This window comes from Gekko japonicus, unplaced genomic scaffold, assembly GCF_001447785.1.
Source record: "Gekko japonicus isolate JY-2015 unplaced genomic scaffold, Gekko_japonicus_V1.1 scaffold320, whole genome shotgun sequence".
Lineage (NCBI taxonomy): Eukaryota > Metazoa > Chordata > Lepidosauria > Squamata > Gekkonidae > Gekko > Gekko japonicus.
This window is the reverse complement of record NW_015168660.1, coordinates 789,673-810,693: the sequence shown is the minus strand read 5'-3', so window position 1 is coordinate 810,693 and position 21,021 is coordinate 789,673. Positions and strand designations below refer to the sequence as shown.

Sequence of the window (21,021 nt, the reverse complement as noted above, 5' to 3'; positions counted from 1 at the left end):
TCTGAGGAGCTACTGGATTCAAATCTAGCTGTTCTCTACTGCAGACCAACATGGCTACCCTCTGGAACTAACTTTATAATGAGGCTCAACCACTCACGAGCGGTCAGCTTTGTGCAAAACACTTTATTCCCTTGAGAACAAAGATGTCAGCTTCTGATTTAAAGAAACAGAGCACAAAATTGGGTTTCTGGGCATCTCTTCTCCCTCTTATTTCTAGGACCAGTGAAGTGGCAACCCAAGGCTCATTCTCCAGGTAAGAGAAACAGAAAGCCCAAAGAGACCTTGAGTGTTCCCTCTAAGCTGAGTTAGTGTGAGCTAGCTCACAGTTTTTTAGCCTCTGGCTCACACATTTTTGCCTTAGCTCAGGAACGATGGCTCCAGGGCAAACTAATGTATGCAGTAGCCAGATTGCTTGCTCACAACTTTAACACCAGTAGCTCACAAAGGAGAATTTTTGCTCACAAGACTCCAAAGCTTAGAGGGAACATTGCTTGTCACACTGATGCAACAGGATTTTACGTGCTTAATGGTTCCCATAAGACTCACTGCTATTGATGGAACTTCACTTAAGCAACCAGATTGTTCTCTAGTCTGGCTAACACCCATTCATTTGAAAAACATTCATCCTGTGCTTCTTCCACCATTCAGGGTGGCTTACAGAACTGCACTGAAAACACGAACTGTGCAGTGACAAATCTCACTGACAGAACAACACCCTCACACACAGAACCCCTAACCCTCAGTCAGGGCCGGCTCACTCACTAGGCAAACTAGGCGATCGCCTAGAGTGGGCCGGCCCATAGGGGCACCAAACTGCACCCAGCACCTCACAGGGTACTCTGAGAGTTTCTTGATTATTTCTGTTTTTCATTCTTCCTAAAATGCATTTTGTTTTTGAAAGAGGAGGGGAGGGGGGGGGGGGGGGGGGGGGCGCCAGAAGGGATCCTTGCCTAGGGTGCAAAATAAACTGGGGCCGGCCCTGCCCTCAGTAAAATGCCAGTACCTTCCTCTTTTCCTGTTTCCAATACCAAATTGGGGAGGGGTCATCCGAGTAGATGATACTGACCTTGATGGACCAAGGGCCTAATAAGGTAGCTTCATAGGTCCAAACGGTGAAGAGAACAGGTGGGCCTCATGCATTTTATGAAGAGTTAACAATGGGAAACATCCATGGGAATGGCTATTCCATAACCTCTTTGGTCTCATGGTCATGCCGTAGTGTATATCTTGATAAAACATTAAACGTCTTTTAACTGGCATGAATAGATCCCACTTTGGATTAGAGCAGCTTTTAAGCACACGTTCCCTTGTTAACTGCTACTGGCCATGACAGCTATATGGAAAACTTCAGGTATAGCAGCAATATCTCACTCAATACCAGATTCTTGGCTTTTAGTTCTCCTAGCAGCATTTGGCCGGTGAATCTTGGACATGAAAGGCTGCCCTAAATGGATTTTTGATCCAATCCAGCAGAGGGATTCCAAGGCTGTGTGCTTCAGGAAACAGCCCCATAGATTCAAGGCCGGAACGTCAAGTGCTGCCTTTTGAAATACAATCCTTAGCATTTTAACCATTTTTAATTTTTTTGAAAGTCTTTAGTATCGCCAATATTACCAATATATTGAGGCAATGTAAAGTAAAGTGCCCAGTGTACCGTTTGCAGTTGATTGTCAGCGTTGATGAGGGAACGGGGAGCTGTTTTCGCAAAAAAGAAGAGCACAGGAGAAAAACTAGACAATGATAATACCTTCTCTTCAGTGGCCTGAAAGTAAGAAAGCTAGCTAGCTAGCTAGCTTATTTTGGTTAAAGGTAAAGGTAAAGGTTCCCTTGCTCAAAAGCCAGTTGAATCCGACTCTAGGGTTGCGGTGCTCATCTCCGTTTCTAAGCCGAAGAGCCAGCGCTGTCCAAAGACGTTTCCGTGGTCATGTGGCTGGCATGACTAAACACCAAGGCGCACGGAACGCCGTTACCTTCCCACTGAAGTGGTACCTATTTATCTACTTGCAATTTCTTGCTTTCGGACTGCTAGGTTGGCAGGAGCTGGAACTAGAGACGGGAGCTCACTCTGTCATGCGGCAACTTGGGTCTCGAACTGCTGAACTACTGAACTACTGAACAGCCTGCAGTTCAGCGTCTTAACCACTTGAGCCACCGCAGCTCCTATTTTGGTTACCGTGTAGATAAACACATCATATCCAACATCACATAGTGGTTAGACTATCAGAACAAGGAGCCCGGACTGAAAACCCCACTTGTCCATTAAGCTCACTGGATGCAATTGAGACAGTCATTCTCAGTCTAACCTACATCAAAGGGTAGTTGTTAGGAGGATAAGGAGGGGAGAACCAGGTACATTTCCCTGAGCTCTACAAAGGAAAAGGTAGGATGAAAATGGACTGATAATTAACGGATAAATGGATAAACAAATGCAAGGCAAAATAAAAGTGAAAGAAAACACAGCAAAATAAATCAGCTGGGGTGACATATTTTGCAAACATTAATCAGAATTATTTTGAGCTGATTTTCAACACTGTGCACACATTTGTTTAATTAACAGCCTGTTTGGTTAAAACTGAAAAACGTTTGTATGAAATCTGCCTCAGAGATACAGCTTTCTTTGATTTCTGATTATTTCTTGATAATGTTCCCAGTGATGATCCCCTCACCCCACATGTGTGCGAGTGAGTAACATCTGGATCAATGCTTTTCAGCCTCTGCATTATCTCTTTTGAAGATGTCTGCTAAGCTAAAATGCAGTTCCCTTGAACTACGGAGCAGGGAAGCAGAAACAATTAGTAGAGACAGAAAGCCCATTGCGTCAGACTGGCTGGTGGGAAGTTTTTCATAAGGGGGGGGAGAGAGCCAGGAGTTCAGTCTCAGATTAAAGACATGACAAGTTATTGGAAAATATCATGGCCATTTCATTGAAAGTATGGGCTATTTAAGCTGAAGAGGCAGAGATCACTAGAAAGATGCCATCCTTCTATGGAAGGAGATGGAGACAACAGGGAAGAAGAAATAGAAAACCTTGTCATTTGTTGTAGATGTACATCTGCCTTAAGACTGAAAACGCAGTCAGAGGCATTGAATGGGACTAGTTAAATCTGGAAAAATACAGGCTATTGGACCAGGGCTGAGAAGGGATAGGGATTCAAATCCTCGCTCATTTATGAAGCTCAGAGGGGGCTGTCAGGGCTGTTGTCCTCTCTCAGCCTACCTGAAAGGGTTGCTATGAGGATAAAACAGAGGAAAGAAACACCATGGATGCTGCCCTGAGCTCCTCGGAGAAAGGGTGGGATACAAAGGTAATAAATAATAGGCAGAACAAAGATGGCCACAGTAAATAGGCACCACTATTGTTACTGCTAGGGCCACAGTGGCTTAGAGGTTAAGACATTGAGCTGCAGACCAGAAGGTCTGTAACTCAGCAGTTCGAGAACCTAGTGCCACGAGATGGAGTGAGTTCCCATCTCTGGCCCAGCTCCCGCCAACCTAACATCGAAAGCAAGAAATTGCAAGAAGATAAATAGGTACCGCTGTGGTGGGAAGGTAACAGTGTTCCATGCGCCTCGGCATTTAGTCATGCCGGCCACATGACCACGGAAACGTCTTCGGACAGCGCTGACTCTTTGGCTTGGAAACGGAGATGAGCACCGCAACCCTAGAGTCGGACTCGACTGGCTTTCGAGCAACGGAGACCTTTACCTTTTTATTGTTATTGCTGCATATATATAGGTCACGCAACTATATCCACTGACATAATTTTTTGTCGGGACAGACAAAGCATTTGAAAATAGCAACATGGACGACCCCCCCACCGTATGTACTCAAGAGACAATTAGCAATTTTCAAATGATCACAAAACGTTAGGTTTCTCTTACATCTGTGTGACAAATGGCCTCTAGTTCCACCCTCCAGGCATCCCAACAAACCCCTGCCTACAGGCAGACATTTTGAGGCATCAGCCAATCAGGTGCTGTGGAATCCCTGGGGTGGGGGGACAGTTAAGTGGAGGGAAAGTCTGTCATGGCCTCAGATATTGCTTGGGGAAATGACAGCGAAACAGGGGAAAACTACCCGAAGAACAGTTAGGTAGTTAGGCTTCGCCCGGTGAAGGAAAAGAACTCAGACATCTAGAGTATAGGTACATAGGGCTCAGGGGCTGATAAAGAGGCAGGAATAGAGCAGATATCCTGTGTTGCCTTAGGGGAATCGAGCAGTAGCGACTTGTGAGGGGATTGACAGAAATATCCCAAGGGACAAGCTAACCTTCTTTCAGTGGCCGAAATTCTTTCCCTTCACTATCAAGCCTATCTTCGTAGTGATAAGGACTAGAGGCTTGACTTCAGGAAAAATATAGGAACCTGAATTCTGTGCTCAGTAGCACCCAGTTCTACACTCAGTGCTCATGTGGAATGGAAAATACATAGCCCTGGCAGTAATCAAATGGTTGTTAAAGCACCATACCTGTGATATATAACCTGGAGGCACATGTATGGGAGGAATGGATCCATTGGGTGACATCATGGGAACCTCCGCAGGTCCTGTAGGGCCACAGAAAGAGAAGAAGAAAATTGACCGGTTAAGATACAATCTGAGCTCTTACGCACTGCACTGCAAGCTTCTAGGAAATGTACAGGACCTGAACTAGTATCAAGACATTGCACTTTTCATCTGTGTGGAAAGAGGCCGCTATAAAGTCACAGCATTACATTTTTATGTGTATTTAGACACACCTGGACTTCCTGCTGCCACCAATGAACCCGTATCACCCCCAGAAATAAATGCCTACCTACACATTTTTTAGGAGATCTGCTGCTTTCTTGCCAAAAATTATGTGAAATATAAGTTTAATAAGGCTACTCCAATAGTGGTACAAAGCGGTTTTCCAAGAAAGAGAAATAAATTAACTTAAAATCGTAACATTATACCATAAATGCCCCCAAATAAAAAACATATAAAAATAATGAACATGTTACAATACAATACACCGTTACAGAGAACGGTGAAATAACAATCACAAGCCAACTAAACACAACATCCACACGATTGACAAAAAATCATGGCAGAAGGGGAATGGTTCAATCTGATGCCAAAAACATGAGACAGTACCAGACAAATTGAGAAGAGGGCGCCCCAGAGCCATGGTATGATAATAGAGAAGGTGTTACATCTTATACCCTCCCACAGAGTTATCGCCAGAGTTGGGCATCCAAGGATAACCTCAACTGATAGATAGGTTAGACAGTATTCTTCTTCAGGTATCTTCAGGTATCCTGTTCCCAGGCCATATAGGGCTTTAAAGCTAACATAGCAGTGAAGACTCTAAACATTACTAAATACATTATATGTGCATATGTTATTGGCCATCGAATAGCTTCCGACTAATGGTGATCCTATGAACAAATGACCTCCAAAACATTTTCTCATTAACAGCTGTGCTTAGGCCTTGCAAACTGAAGACCATGGCTTCCATTATTATTATTATTATTATTATTATTATTATTATTATTATTATTATTATTATTATTATTGTTATTGTTGTTGTTGTTGTTGTTGTTGTTGTTATTATTATTATTATTATTATTATTATTATTATTATTAATTAAACTTATATCCCGCCCTCCCCCGTAGGGCTCAGGGCGGCTTACGTGGCAAGAAATCTTGCAATAATAAAACATCAAATAATTTAGTAGCATTTAAAACTTGTTATACAATTTAAAACCATCTCAGTGCAATAAGTACTCAACAACCACAATTCTGGAACCTCAGGGAGATGACAACCACATCCAAACATTCCGGTAGGCATTCCGTGTCCTCAATGTTAGATGTTAAATTCAGAAATTTCTTCAATTCAGCCCTGTGCTCCTTTTTCAGGTTTCACCCCTGCCACACAGACTGCCTGATTTAACGCTTAACCTCTTAACCCATTCCCATCGCATTTACAGTGCCCAGCAGTTCCCATGCACTACCAAAATAAAGCCCTGCCCCATCCACCATATTGCGCGCTACTGTTTGGGGGGCTTGTTTTTGCTGTGTGGAGCAGTCGGGCAGAGGTCAGCGGATCTTCCCAATCAAACAGGAAACCAAGCCTGTGTTGTTCTAGTATTTCCAGCTCTATGGACAGTCCCCATATTTTATACCCCAAAGCTCAAATCTATCTCATTGGTGGTAGCTGAAATGAAAATATCTCATCATGTGGATGCTGGCACTTCCTCCTCAGGAACAACACGTCCCATTTGTTTGTGAACCTCAGTGCCAAGCAAACGTCAGTGGCATGCCATCAAATTAACGAGTCACACTGCTACACCCACATGTACTGCACCAACGCTTGATGATATCTCATGTCCGATCAAAACAAGTGGCATGAGGGGGGGGGGGGAGAAAAAGATCTACAGACATGATTTCATATGTCTAAACCTTCATGAGCCAAAAACAGAAACATCGCTCACATTAACACCACAACAAGTCTGAGCCTGTAAAACTTTCAGATTGGTGTACTGTCTAAACACAAAATCAACATCCTTGGGCTAGGCATGACGGTTGCTATTTTGTTGTGGAGATAACATCTTTCCCCACAGTGTTCGTATCTGAAATGTGCAGTTTGAATTCATACTTATGCTACAAGCCAGCACAATATGATTCGGTGGCAAAGCAAGTTGCCATGCGCAAGAGTCGCAGTTCCTGGCTTGCGGGCCTAGATAAACTTTCCCTTTGAGAGAGCCGGGAGTCAAGTTTCCAATCACACTCAGTTTTTACATATGTGAAGCGCCGTCTCAGGAACATATGAAGACCACGAAACTCATTACTTCAGCAGTTTGGATTAACCCAGGAATGTGGTTATATAAGCAAGAGGCTTAAAGTTTCCACTCTGAACTCCAGTGCAAACTCCTAGCTCAAGTATCAAATGCAAATCCAGAAAGGCATGTGCCATAAGCGTTAGAGGTCTTGCAAACTTAAGCTATATAAATCTAGATTTTTTAAAAAAAGAAAGATAAAAATAGGGAAACCGTACAATGGATGGTTTAGAAACCCCATGAACTTATTCCTGTGCTGCTAAGCTTTAACCAAAATGGAGTCAGCCACACCGTGGCTTAACTATGGTTTAACTTAGTTGGCAAACTTGGGTTTATATTTGGTTGCATAAATTCTGACAGGGTTTTAAGTTATCATGAATTAAAGGACTGGGTTGCTACTCAAGAAAAAGAGGACCTCCTTGTAGCTCAGAGGCGCTGCCTTACTCGCAGGTAGCCCCAACAGCAGGGCTCCCCCCTTCTGACCTGAACCAGAGACCCACAGAATCAGGCCAAGGAGGACACTCTTGACCTGAGCCACAGAGCTAGCCAAAGCTCTGCGCAAAAGGGTTTCAATCTCAGGTTGCACAAGGCACACTCCAAGGCAACCTCCAACCTCCCCCTTCCACCCAGTATTTTTTTCAAGTGTTTATCTTAAAGATGGAAGTATCAGTCATGATCTTTTCCCTATTCTAAACATTGGAGGGGAAAGAGCTTGATTTTCCAGGAAATCAAGCCTAGTCAAGTTCGCCTAGGTGAGACTGCAGGCTTCAGTCCAGATAAATTAACCTCCAAATCCTATTATAATCAACAGGACGTCAGTTAGAGCCAGTTTGGTGTAGTGGTTAGGAGCACGGACTCGAAACTGGGAGAACCGGGTTTGATTCCCCACTCCTCCACATGCAGCTGCTGGTGCGACCTTGGGTCAGTTACAAGTTCTTTCAGAGCTGTTCTCTCATGAGCAGTTCTCAAAAGAGCTCTCTCAGCCCCACCTACCTCACAGGTGTCTGTTGTGGGGAGGGGAAGGGAAAGGAGACCGTAAGCCGCTCTGAGACTCCTTTGAGTAGTGAAGGGCGGGGTATAAATCCAATCTCTTCTTCTAGTCATGGCTAACTTGTTCCATTGGTTTCATTGGGTTACTCAATTTAGCTGGATTAGGACAGTAACATCTAATTCATCAATCCCCCAGAAGCTGTACTGGGCTAAATTATAACGACTCCTCATGCACACACAATTCATTCACCCCTACTAGGATCTCCCTGCAGCTACACGTGATGCTAGCGTCCACATGTCCCAGAAATAATTTTCAAAAACTGATCACCCCCCCACACACCTATGAAGCCAGCACTGCCAGCTGCAAATGCCTGCACATCAATAAAAAAAGACTGCATTTTATCATCTGATGCGCACCGTGCAGACTCTTAACCTCAAGCACGACCCGCAAACTGTTAAAGTCATTTGGGTAAAGAGGTTTTCAAGAATGTGGGACAGGTGAATGATTTAGTGCTAGACTTGGGTTTTTCTTGCTGCCGCTATTTCAGGGCTGGTCAAATGACTTTAACATGCACTTATTTCCACGTCTCTCCAGCTGCTGTTATCAAAACAGATTCAAGTGGTAACTGCGGCTGAGACCTAGAAACCGTCTCCTGCCCGGGACGAGCTGTACGACCCATGAAAAGACTGATCACAGCGACTCGTCCCATGTTAACAAACATCAGATGACTACTTAGAAACTTTGTTAGGCTAGTGCAAAAGGCATTAAAACATTTACTCTTGATTCTGAGGAAATTTTTCCAGGTTTTACCCTGTGTTACCAACACTACCCTAGGTAGCGTAAGAGGCCCCAAAGAGGCACAGATTTCTACAGGGAATGTGCTTTATTACAGAAAACAAATTGTAATAATTTCAGATATACATTTGAAGTAGGGAACTCTTTGTTATCCTGATTTTGCAGAAGTGTTGTTTGGGATTTCTTCCCATGGGTATTGGGGGGGGGGGAGGCGCTAAAAATTTGTGAACGTTCTTTCTGTCATTCTTATTTTTGTCAATCTCCTTCCACCGCCACTGCCCCCGGCAGCAAAAGTAGGGGGAGGCAAAGAAAGGAAGCCAACCTGGGACTTACCATGTCGGCATGGTCTCGGCTGGTGGTTTCTTCCTGCCACCGGCACTGGAGGTAGCAGAGCCTGCCCCAGTCCCAGAATATGGTGAGCAGGCTGGTGGGCTTTGGACTCCCACGAGGCTTAGCTGTCACAGTGGTTGTTCCCCCACACACACACACACTAGGGGCTTTTTATTTCTTTTTAAAAAATGGTAACTGAATATCAATATCAATCACAGTGGTTCCCAACATGGTGCCTGCTGACACCATTCTGGTGCCCACCAAATGTTTTTAGAACGCAGGCATGGCCAGGTGGGGTTTTTTGCCCAGCAAGGGTTTTGATTGGCTGTGAAGAGTATTAAAACCCTTGCTTTGGCAGCCACTGCCACCACAGTGCAAGGAGCTTCACTTTGGCAGCCATTTTGTGGCCGGCTCCACCTCCTGCAGCAGCTGTTTTGTGGCAGCCATTTTGTGCCTGCACCCATCACCCTGGGTCACAATTCCAAAGGTGTCTACGGGATCAAAAAGGTTGGGAACCCCTAGTATAGCAGTATGTGTACCAGGCGCTCTGAATTCCAAATTTTCATTTTCAAAAAAAAAGTAACTCTCCAGCCTCTTCCGTTGCAGAGATATTTAAAAAAATAAATAAATTAAAACCCCCTGGTTGGAGGGGGGGGGAGAAAGGGATTATTTTACAGCTGTGGGGCAGACTCTGCCACCTCCAGTACAAGTACCAGAAGTCTCCAGTGGTGACAATGCCAGCCTGGCAATCCAGGGACAGTTCAGTCCTTGCCTTTTTAAAATGTAAAGGGCCACAGGTAGTGGCCGGGGTCCCACCTGACCATCAGCTGTTTTGGAGTCGGCTGCTTCTCATTCCCTCCCCCCTCCTGCACCTCTCCCAAACACCCCCAAAATTCAGGGAGATAAATTTTCTTTGCTTCAGTGGTGTTTTGAGTTGCTTCAGGTGTCCCCATGCTGACCCTGAAACAGCTAATTTGACATACGACCTCAGCTCAGGTATATCCAGACAAAATACAATTCCCTCACTTCTGTCCATTCCCTGGCGCTCTGGGGCATGCACTGCAATGTGCCAGCCATTGTATAAAACCAGAAGCCTGTGCACACCTCCTGCATATTCCAGCCATAACAATGGTTTGCAGGTTTGCAAATTACTCAGTGCATGCCCCAAGGGTCAGCTAAGGAGAAAGGAGGAAGAGACGAGGGTTCTAGCAGACACCAAGCCAATTCCCTCTTACACACCTAACAAATTCTGTGTCCATCAAGGCAGCTGATTTTTTAAAGCTAGGTATATACCCACGGAGTACGATGAAGCCAAGGTGGGGATCAGGCAGCCCATGAGCAGTGGGGTGACCCGTGCCTCCCCCATTTCCCTTACCCTGGAAATGTTCATCCCCATAAAGGAAAGAAAGTCTAGGATCAGGGTAGAGGACTGAGACAGCCCCACTCCTCAGAGCACCACCCGGTTCCTTGGTCACAATGGAAAGTGGCAGACCGTAGCTTCTGTATATAAACACAAACTATTATAATGCGCAGTAGTTTTACAGCATAACACGGGGGGAACCGTTCAGTATTTTAAGAATTATTTCAATTTTTAAATTGCTCTTATTTTCTAAGCTCATACAGCAAGGTCCCTAATGAATAGAAACACTGGCAGGAACTGGTTGTTAATCTCTACATCACTGCTTTCTTTGAATAGCCAGTATTTCAGAGCTGATTGTCAAATCTCTCTCTCTCACACACACTAGGGCTGCCAAGTCCCCCTGGGAGGCGGGGAAACCCCCGCCCCCAGAGGCCCGTTCCCCGACGCCGGGGAATGGCCCTGGGGGGAACCCCGCCCTGGCATGCGCATCACAGGGAAGTGACGTTATGACGCTGGGCACGCTGGGGGCGGGGCCACGGCCGTGGCCCCGCCCCCAGCGTGCCCGGTGACATAACATCACTTCCCAATGATGTGCACGCAGCGCACGCGTGTGCGCGCACCCTGGGATCCACCCGGGAGTCCCCTGCTGGCAAGGTAAGTCCCACTTGGCAACCCTCTCTCTCTCTCTCTCTCTCTCTCTCTCTCTCTCTCTCCTCTCTCTCTCACACACACACACACACACACACACACACACACACACACACAATTACTGGAGAGCAGGGGGCTTATTTTGAGCTCTGGTGCTTGAACCATGTGGACCATTTCCTTTTGATAAAGGTACGAACACACATAACGATGCCTTCTACTGGACCAGACCATCGGTCCATCAAGATCAGTATTGTCTACTCAGACCAAGAGCGGCACTCCAAGGGCTCAAGTAGAGGACTTTTGTCAAGTAGAGGACTCTGACTAGTCCTTTTAAGTGGAGATGCCAGGGACTGAACCTGGGACCTTCTAAATGCAAAGCAGAGGCCCTTCCACTGAGCAACACCCCTCCAAATGTTTCAACTCGTTCCAGTCAGAGGTGCTAAATTCACCCGAAATTAATCTTTAACTGTAAACTAGCCTTCTCCTAGACAGGCTTAGCTGCATCTCACAAGCACTGTTGCCTCCCTTTTGTCCTGTATCCTGTTTCCAGCAGTGCCTGGTGCCGCTGAACGCTAAGAAACGTGAAAGGGAAGTGAGAAGGTTCCACTGTTTGTCTCCAGCATCCAGTATTCAAAGATACCCTGCTTCTCCACATGGAGGTTCCATCAAGTTATCAACAGGTGTGGCTTCTGGATCTCTTCCATGAAAGAGAGAGAGGGAGATACAAAGCTCATCTCATCTTGCAATACTTACTTTGCATCTGTTTTCTCATGAGACAGCCGCAAGTCTGAATGAGACTGTGAAGCATTTTACATGTTTAAAAAGGCCAGCGAAGCAACTAACATCCAACCAACAAAAATCAATTATTTCCATGACCCCAGCAGTGCCCCTGTTAGCACAACACAAGCAATTCTACAGCCCGGTTGAGTGAATAAGCATCTTTAAATCCAGCCAACACCACACGCTCTACGCTTCCATCGCTTTTCCAGAAGTCATCTCAGTTCCGTCACCATGAAAGTGGTCATATCCCCTGTCTGTTTTTCCTTTTTCCTTCTAGAATGAAGTCATGTCTTGTTCCAGGAAATTCCGCCTGATTAAAAGTGAGGGAGTAATTAATCCCCAACTCCTCTTTTTTTCAAAATAATCACAGCAACGAACACTTTAATGTGTGGGGGGGGGGGTTGTCAAGGTCTTGTTCATGCACATTAATTAAACACATTAATTAAACCCCTTTTGTTTACTCGCTTACTACTTTTGAGTACAGACCTGGGCAACTTTTAGTGATGTTTGTCTTGCCTCGAGCACTCTGCATATTGTTACTTTAGGCCCTGGCTAAGCTCCTTCCTTTAATACAGAATCATACAGAGCGGGATTCAAGAGAAAAATAAAAGCCCTCCAGGTATCTAATACTGCAAGGTCACATTTAGTTCTAAACTCTACACTGTAACAACCTTCAGATGAGCTGTCTGTCCCTTTCAGCTCTTCAGCATCATATACAATTGTCTGCCTTTAGGACTAAACATGTGGTCTCCTCTACGCTTCTGTTAGCCATATCTGTGCATTTGATGACATACGGACTCAAGACCAAATCGTTATATGCGCAAAATCCACCCTCCTAACACTGGTTAAGCTTCTGTCACCAGCTGCTGCATGTGTCAAATATACTCAATCAAACACACCTTAGCTGAGAATCAAGTATGGCATTTCCACCCCATAGGAAACAATGGAGAGAAGTAGGGCTTTTTTTCTGGAAAAAGAGGTGCCAGAACTCTCAAGGGGGAAATGAGGAGAAGGAGGAGGAGGAGGAGGAGGAGGAGGAGATTGGATTTATACCCCGCCCTTCACTTGGAGTCTCAGAGCGGCTTACAAACTCCTTTCCCTTCCCCTCCCCACAACAGACACCCTGTGAGGTGGGTGAGGCTGAGAGAGCTCTGACACAAACTGCTCTTTTTTAAGGACAGCTGTGCCAGAGCTTGTGACTGACCCAAGGTCACATCAGCAGCTGGGAGTGGAGGAGTGGGGAATCAAACCCGGTTCTCCCAGATTAGAGTCCGCGCACTTAACCACTACACCAAACTGGCTCTCCAGTTTGAGAAACACATGGGATTCTTTGAAACAATATCATGAACTTTTAAACATATTTTGAGAATTTTGTTTCCAATGAAGAGGTTCCAGAACTCCCTTCCGCCGCATACCCCCCCCCCCCAAAAAAAGCCCTGAAGTAAGATGGATGGTAGGCACCTTGTTCAGGGTCCCACAGAATCAGACCCATTGGTCCAATTCGCTTGGAACTCTGGCAGTCTTTAGTGGGCAGGCAACACCAGGGGAAGGTGTCGGCCTCTATACCTTTTCGTTGGCCCTCTACAGGCAACCGGTTGGCCAGTGTATGCAACAAGATGCTGGACTAGATGAACCAAGGATCTGGTCCTGCAGGCTCCTCTTATGCGCTTATCAGCTGCAACATAAATGGGTCCGTCGCCTAGCAAACCAGCACAGAAAAGGGGCCCCTAAAAAAACGAAGCTAGAAAGCCCTGAGTGTCAGTAATAGAACCAACTAATTATCTTTGGTATGAGGTTCAGTAAACTGCACCCCTAAGAATAGGTACCAGGCACATGTTGTTCCTTTTTCCTTCCTGTCCTTGGATAGAAGACAGCAGGAAGGCAGCTTTGTCAAGTATATCCCACAGCAGTTTATAGAGCACAAGAGACAAATAAGGGAGACAAAATGAGAGAGGGAGATGGGGAGGCATGTGAGGAAGGAGATAAACTTAGGTTTAGCTTCACTAGTACAGGCCTGCTGACTAGAGGCACGTGCCAAAAGCTTCACGGAAAAGGTGGTCTTAGCGGAGGGATTTGGAGGAAGATGGACAAGTAAATTCAGTCTCCCTTTGCACCGTCCAATGAAATGGCTGACAAGACTGAAAGCGAGACGGGCTCTTCAATAAAAATGCTAGTTTGAGTCTGCTCTATAGGCAATTTTTTTTTTAAAGCTATTCCAAAGCAGCCTCTCCTCTGTGTGAAAATGGAAAAGCCTTGAATCGCAGCCAAGGTCTAGACAATCTCAAAAAATAAGCTGCAAGCTATCAAAACTTCCATTTTTTTGTTTTTGTTTTAGATCAAGTAAATCTATGCAACTAATTGGACTGTTTGGGCAACTCCCCAGTCATTTATCCCTCTTCCTGTTTTGTCGGACAGGCACTTCTCACTTAATAGGATGCAGCTCAGGAAATGGGTCAGTGTTACAGCAGAGAAGGTATCAAGCAAGAGAGGGCAGGATATGTAAAATTACTTTTTAAAAGCACATGCAACACTGGCTTTAAGGGTGCCATTTTGGTGGGGTTCCCCCCACCCATTGCAGACCACATGTGATTACTCCTCAAGAACACCTACGTTTCTGGCTAGTTCTATATGCCTAGGGCTAAGCTACACGTGATGCTAAAGTTCTGCAACTGGAATCCTAGACATGTATTTTGACCGCAAAAAGCACTTGCTGGGATGGTGTGGGGGACTGATAATGGCTCAGAACTAAGGTTGCCATCCCCCTGATGAGGGTGGGGGTTTCCCTGCTTTCGGGGGCCCCAATTCATCGACGACCAGCTGGCCAACAGGGGGGAGACCCACTCTCAAAGAGCCCCGTTGTGCCCGATGTGATGACATCATCAGGTGACATCATTGTTCCGGGGACACTCTAGCATTTGGGTCAAAACTCTATGGTGACCACAGAGGGTTTTTTGGCCCAAATGCTAGTGTCCCCTGCACTACCTCACTTCCGGGCGATGTCATTGTGGTGCATGCACCTGAAGATCCCAGGACCGGGCAGGAGTACCCCCACCAGCAGCCAGGTAAGACCTGGCAACCAGAACTGCACTACTAGAGAAGGATGATTTAACATCCCTCATGCTCACATGCTGGGCTGGTTCCCTGATGGAAAATGCCTCCTCAAGGCCACTTCAAGCTTACAATATAAGTCAAGTCAACACAAGTCAAGGAAAGCCCAGGACTATGGGGCTTTCAAGGCAAGAGATGAGAAAAGGTGGTTTGCCATTCCCTGCCTCTGCACAGCAACCCTAGACTTCCTTGGTAGTCCCATGTCCAAGTACTAACCAGGGCCAACCACGCTTAGCTTCCAAGCTCTGATGAGAGAGGGGTAGTCTAGGCTATTAGGTTGCTCCTTCAAGCTCCAATATAGGCAGAGTCTGTTTTCCAACTGGAATTTATGGTGGCAGGAGGAAGAAGTAATATCATATTGGGCATGCAGCACAGAGAAAGAACAGTTAGCTCCCCATTTCCACAAGGCCATGACCTGTAACAAGGGTACCTTGTGGCTACTTTTCAGGGCTAGAATAAACAATCAGGCCCGAATTTGGACCTCTCAGCTGTTATGATCAGTGAAACGGATGTCCAAACTAGTTTTGCATGCTACAAACACAAAGGTTGGGGTGGAGATATATAGCATCTGAAGATGAGAGCTCTGACTCACAGAAGCTCATACTGGAATAAATGTTGTTAGTCATTAAGGTGCCTGCCCACTGGACTTCTGTTTTATTTTGCTACAGGAGAGTAACGTGGCTACTACTCTGGGATGAAGACAACCACTCATTTAAGCAAAGCACTGGGCCCAAATCAGCTGCTAATCTAATTTCATTTTATTAAGACCCTTTGTTACTTGTTTTCACCTCTACTGAAGTTAATTTTACAGTGCGCTTCAATTCAGGTTTGCTGGCCCAATGCATACAAGCATTCTGGTGGGCATCCATAAAACCTAGCAATGCTGGCAGCAAGAGACCCAGATATGAATTTTGTAACGAGGACCAATCACTTCCGAATCATTGTAATAAAGCTACGATCGTACGAGAAGCAAGAAAACCAAAAACAGAAAGTTTCCCAGCTGCTGGAAGCCTAAATTAAATTTCATTGTAAAGGCAAACAGCCTTAGCTCAGAGGTGGAACACTCAGTTCAGTTCCCTGATAACTCTAGTTTAATGAAACTCAGGTAGCAGGACTAACAAAGTCCTCTACTCAAGATTCTGAATAACTGCTGCCAGTTGGAGTGGTTAGGACTGGGTTACATGGAAAAATGTATGACTCAGATTCACGTGTTTTCAAGTTCTATTTTTTCCCAGACCCAAGAGCAAAGGAACAATAATGGAAGTACTTACAAAGGCGGACGTTTCCATCTGGCTAGCGGACTATGCTTTCTGCATAATGATGACTCTACATTAGTTTACTTCCTTGTTTTTATTGCAGGAGTGTTTTCAAAAGGTTTCTATATCTGAACACGGAGATTTTATTTAACATTAGTGAACAGGCATGGACTTCGGCCATTATGGTCCCTGTAACTTTTCGCGGTGGGCTGATGGCCTCTCCCCAAACCTGGGCTGACCCAGCCCAGTGGCCAAAGGGTAGGTAGTCTGTCTCTCCCTCCTCCTTTGGGAGAGCTAGGGGGCAGGGCCCTCTTCCAGGACCTTTCTTCCCTCCCAGTCTGTTAATAGCCAAGATCCATTTGTGCACCTAGCTCTCCAAGAATCTATCGAACATCCTTTTAAAGCCATCTAAATTAGTGTCCTATGCCAGTGAGCTTAAGGACTTAATTACTCTTTGAGTGAATTTTTGTTTGCCTGCCCTGAGTCTTCTGTCTATCAGATATACTGGGAGCCCCCTGAGTTCTAACATTATGGGAGTGCGACAAAAAGTTCTCTCTATCTACCTTCCCCAACTCATGCAGAGTTTTATGGACTTCCATCATGTTCCCACTTAGTTGTCTTTTCTCTAAACTAAAAAAAAGCCCCCTAACTTTTTGGGCCTTTTCTCATAAAGAAGATCCTCTAGGCTGTTAACCATCTTGATCCTCACAGAGTTCTCATGAAGATAAAAAGGGAGGCGCAAAGACTGAACGCTATCCTGAATTCCTTGAAAGGAGGACAGGATAAAAAAATGTAGTAATTAAATAATTACCTTTTACTACTTTTCCCACCAAGCTGCGATACCATCAGGGGTCATTTGGGGGGGACGCGGGGGGACGCCATCCCCCCGGGTGAGGTGCGGGAGGGCGAGGCCTGGAGCTCCCTGCTGGTGCCCGCTGGAGGTCACCGCCGGCTGTGGGGAGGACACACTTCCGGTGATGTCAGGGGGTGTGGCATATGCTAATGAGTTATGCTAATGAGTCCCCCTAGCTCTTTTTCTACGAAATGACCCCTGGATACCATGATGAGAACCGTACAAGATACAAGTCGTATACATAGACATCCCTGAAGTACATTCCCATGTAACCAAAATGGTGGGTTTTGATGCCATGAACCTGGGCTTTAATGGTGTTTTCCTTGGTCTCGGACGACAAAGTGAAGCTAAGGTAGCTATGATGAAACCAAACAGACGAGGCAATCACACAGGAGCTTTCTGAATGATCCAGAACATCACAGTATGGTCCGTTGTGATGCTGAAAAGCTGCCTTGCAAAGATGCCAATGAAGCAGAGTTTTATTCAGCTACAAAAGCTATCAAGGTTCTTGGCCCAAGAAGCAGCCGGTGAAACAAACACGGAAGCTTGGCATCCTGTCCACGTCCAGGAAGTATCAAAAATAAGGCCCAGCCCTGGAAATTTTGCCAATTCATCCCTCATCCCACACACTCAACGAACCTGCCTTTAGAATAATGCTTTAACCAATACAACAAAAGCAAACTTGTTGCATTAAGCAAGCTCCACCACTGGAAGTCACTCTTATTGGAGAATTTGCCTATGCACACTTGAAGACACCATAGGGCTGCCAAGTCTCGTTGAATCGCGGCGGGGGATCGTCATTCTTTACAGGAGCTCTGCCGCGGGGGATGGCAACAGGCGTTGCACCGCCGTCGCCAGGATGTGACGCTACGCGTCACTCTGGCAACGGGGCTGTTTGTGCGCCTGTTGCCGTCCCCCGCGGCAGCGCTCCTGTAAAGAATGACGATCCCCTGCTGCGATTCAACGAGACTTGGCAGCCCTAAGACACCACCAGGATAGGGTTAAATATTTTCCCTGCCCTGGTGGTCCTCCAGGCACAGAAGAAAGCCACCTCCTATTTGCTTGGCCAAGGCCAAAGCTTAGGTCCTGCCTTTTGGTGATGCTGAGTGTGACCAAGGGCTAGTTCTCGCAAACCACAGATGAAGTAGTTTGGGGTAAACACCGGGGGGGGGGGGGTCCACAAGATTATATTCTATCCTTCTCACATGAAATTGAAAGCTATCTACGTGGGAACAAGAGCTGTGTGAGAAAAACAGTTGTTGTTCTTAAGTTAATGTATTTATATCCCAAGGCAGGCAACGACAAGCCACCTCTGACCGTCTCTTTGCCTTGAAAACCCTACGGGGTCGCCATAAGTCAGCTGTGACTTGATGGCAAAAAAGAAAATTGTGTCTGACACTCAGTTTTTTAAAGCTCCAAAGATGCCTGGATCACAAACACAAATAATGCAATAAAGATCCACTGAAACATAGAAGTAAACCAGCATGTACATACAAACAAGAAGCTGCGGGAGTGGGGCGTTACACATATCAATCCCCACCTGCAGCCTTGAAAGAAGCACAGGCTGGACCCCAGTTCAGCATCTTAGCTGTCGCTTCTGAGATTCAGGCCAGTATGGTGGAAAAGTCAAAGTGTTTGACTGCGTTCAGATCCATACTCTGTCCTAGGGTTGCCAGGTCATCTTTGCTTGCCGGCTGGGGGTGGGGGAGGGAGGTCTCCAGGAGTGCGGGGGAGCAGGGCAACATCACGCAGCGACTCTCTGGTATTTGGGGCAAAACTCTATGGTTACCTAGAGTTCTGCCCAAAATGCCAGAGCATCGCTGTGCAACATCCCCGGTGTGATGACATCACTTCCACTGTGCAAGGTGGTGGCTGTTGGGAGTGGAGCTTCCCCCCGCTGGTCAGGAGCCCGCCAAATTGGGGGATCCCCTCCTCCCTCCTGGAGGCTAGTAAACCGGAAAACAGGCTGACACTCAGCGCTTAGGATGAAATGAAATACAATTTCTCCCCTGTATTTAACAATGTTATGTATAATAGCTAATAACACATCCACATTGTTACATGTTCTGTCTTTCATATGCACACCCAAAATACAGGGGAAAAGATGGGTTCCAAAGTACAGGAAAAAAGTGGGTTGACGAAACTCCCCGGAGTTGATTTTCGTTTCGTTCACAACTTCATCCGAACATACTGAAGCACCATGGTAGTCTCTCTTGAAAATCTACTATTCATAGTGTCTTCACATGATATTCCATGCCATGATTTCAAATACTAGAATGTATCCTCATCCATTTTAGTGGAGAATCTTATCCCGGGCATACAAACAGATCAATTTGCCTGGAGGCTGGCAACCCTAATCTGGCCATGGGTTCAAACCAGTCTCAGGCCAGTCTCTTTCTCAACCCAACCTAACTCACAGGGTTATTACGAGGATAAGGTGGAAGAAATGAGAATGATGGAAGATGCTTTGGGTCCCCATTGGGGAGAAAGTCAGGGCTCTTTAGCTTGGAGAAAAGACGACTGAGGGGTGACATGATCGAGGTTTATAAGATTATGCATGGGAAAGAGCAGGTAGAGAAAGAAGTACTTTTCTCCCTTTCTCACAATACAAGAACTCGTGGGCACTCTATGAAACTGCAGAGCGGTTGGGTTAGAACGGATAAAAGGAAGTACTTCTTCACCCAAAGAGTGTTTAACACTTGGAATTCACTGCCACAGGAAGTGGTGGCGGCTACAAGCATGGACGCCTTCAAAAGGGAATTACATAAGCATATGGAGCAGAGGTCCATCAGTGGCTATTGGCCACAAGGTATAGATAGGGACTCTGGGGCAAGGGATGCTCTGTCTTCTTGGTGCTTGGGGGGGTTAACAGTGGGAGGGCTTCTAATGTCCTGGCCCCACTGGTGGACCTCCTGATGGCACTGGTATTTCTGGCCACTGTGTGACACAGAGTGTTGGACTGGATGGGCCTTTGGCCTGATCCAACATTGGCGTCTCTTATGTTCTTAAATAAACAAAGAGCAAGGATAATGTGATGAATAAGCATGGGCACTGAATAACCCATTGGAAAAGGGGCGGGGCAGGCTTTGCTCTCACCACAGTATTATCCGCTACATGCAGCACTTCACATCTCTCCACAGGAGTGACTGCCAACCATTTGCTCTCTGTAACAGTGAAGATGGATCCAGGCATTGCTGGGATATTGCACTGTTGTTGAGCTATCGTAAATCATTAGTGCAACACACACACCCCCGAAGAAAATCCAGTGAATGATTACAATAGCACAACAGTGCAACCTTTAGATGGTTTTATCTTTGTTATAATTGTTTATGTTATGCTTGTAGGGCAGGGTATAAATCAAATAAATAAATAAAAACAATAGCCTAGCCTCTTCCACATTCTCATTTTTGTCACTAGTTTGTCTCTATTGCTTTGGGTCCGCCGCGCCCCCTTTTCCACATGTGTTTTGCTCCCTCTGGGACTACCAGAGAGAGCAAAACACATTGGGGGGGGGGGAGAACCCTGAAGCAATAGGGACACACTAGTGATGAAAATCAGAATGTGGAAGAGCCCATTGTGTGTATCCATTCAAAGACTCCGCCCTGTTCCTGATCTGTACAGTCTGGCCTTGGGTTCCATTTCTTGGTCACCATGGAGTATGACAGAAGTCCGGGAACAGGGTAATTGATAGATCACAGCGATCCCCCCAATCTCGGCTAGGGATCCACCCTTTTTTTTTACAGCCCCAAACCTGTGTTGCAACTTGAAATGAAAACCCAGCCGCTGCTGCAATATGAAGCTTTTTGGACAGTTGGCTCAGCATCCGCCGCTGCAAAAGCACTTGCAAGAAGTATTTCCCAATAATTTCTGCATTGAAAATAACACTTAGTCCCACGGCAATTTAACAGCTGGGCTTCAGTTTGCAAATCACATCTGTCTAGACTATAAGACAAGAGACAAACATCTGTCTAAAATCAGCTAACTAGGATAGCTAATGCTGTTAAAGAAATCAGGTCAGTTATTGAAAGAAATGAAGGCGGGGAACCCATACAAAAGAATGTGGAAAAAAGTCTCCCAACAAAGTTAATCCCCCATCTCTCTCT

General features: G+C 45.8%; 1 protein-coding gene across 1 annotated transcript in view; it reads right to left on the bottom strand.

The window, feature by feature from the left end:
* Positions 1-21,021, bottom strand: part of FNDC3B (fibronectin type III domain containing 3B) — a 308,226-nt gene that overhangs the window by 188,295 nt on the left and 98,910 nt on the right. Inside the window, exon 4 of the mRNA XM_015415259.1 lies at positions 4,468-4,544. Within this exon, the coding sequence (XP_015270745.1) occupies positions 4,468-4,544 (77 nt within the window). The remainder of the gene's footprint in view (positions 1-4,467; positions 4,545-21,021) is intronic.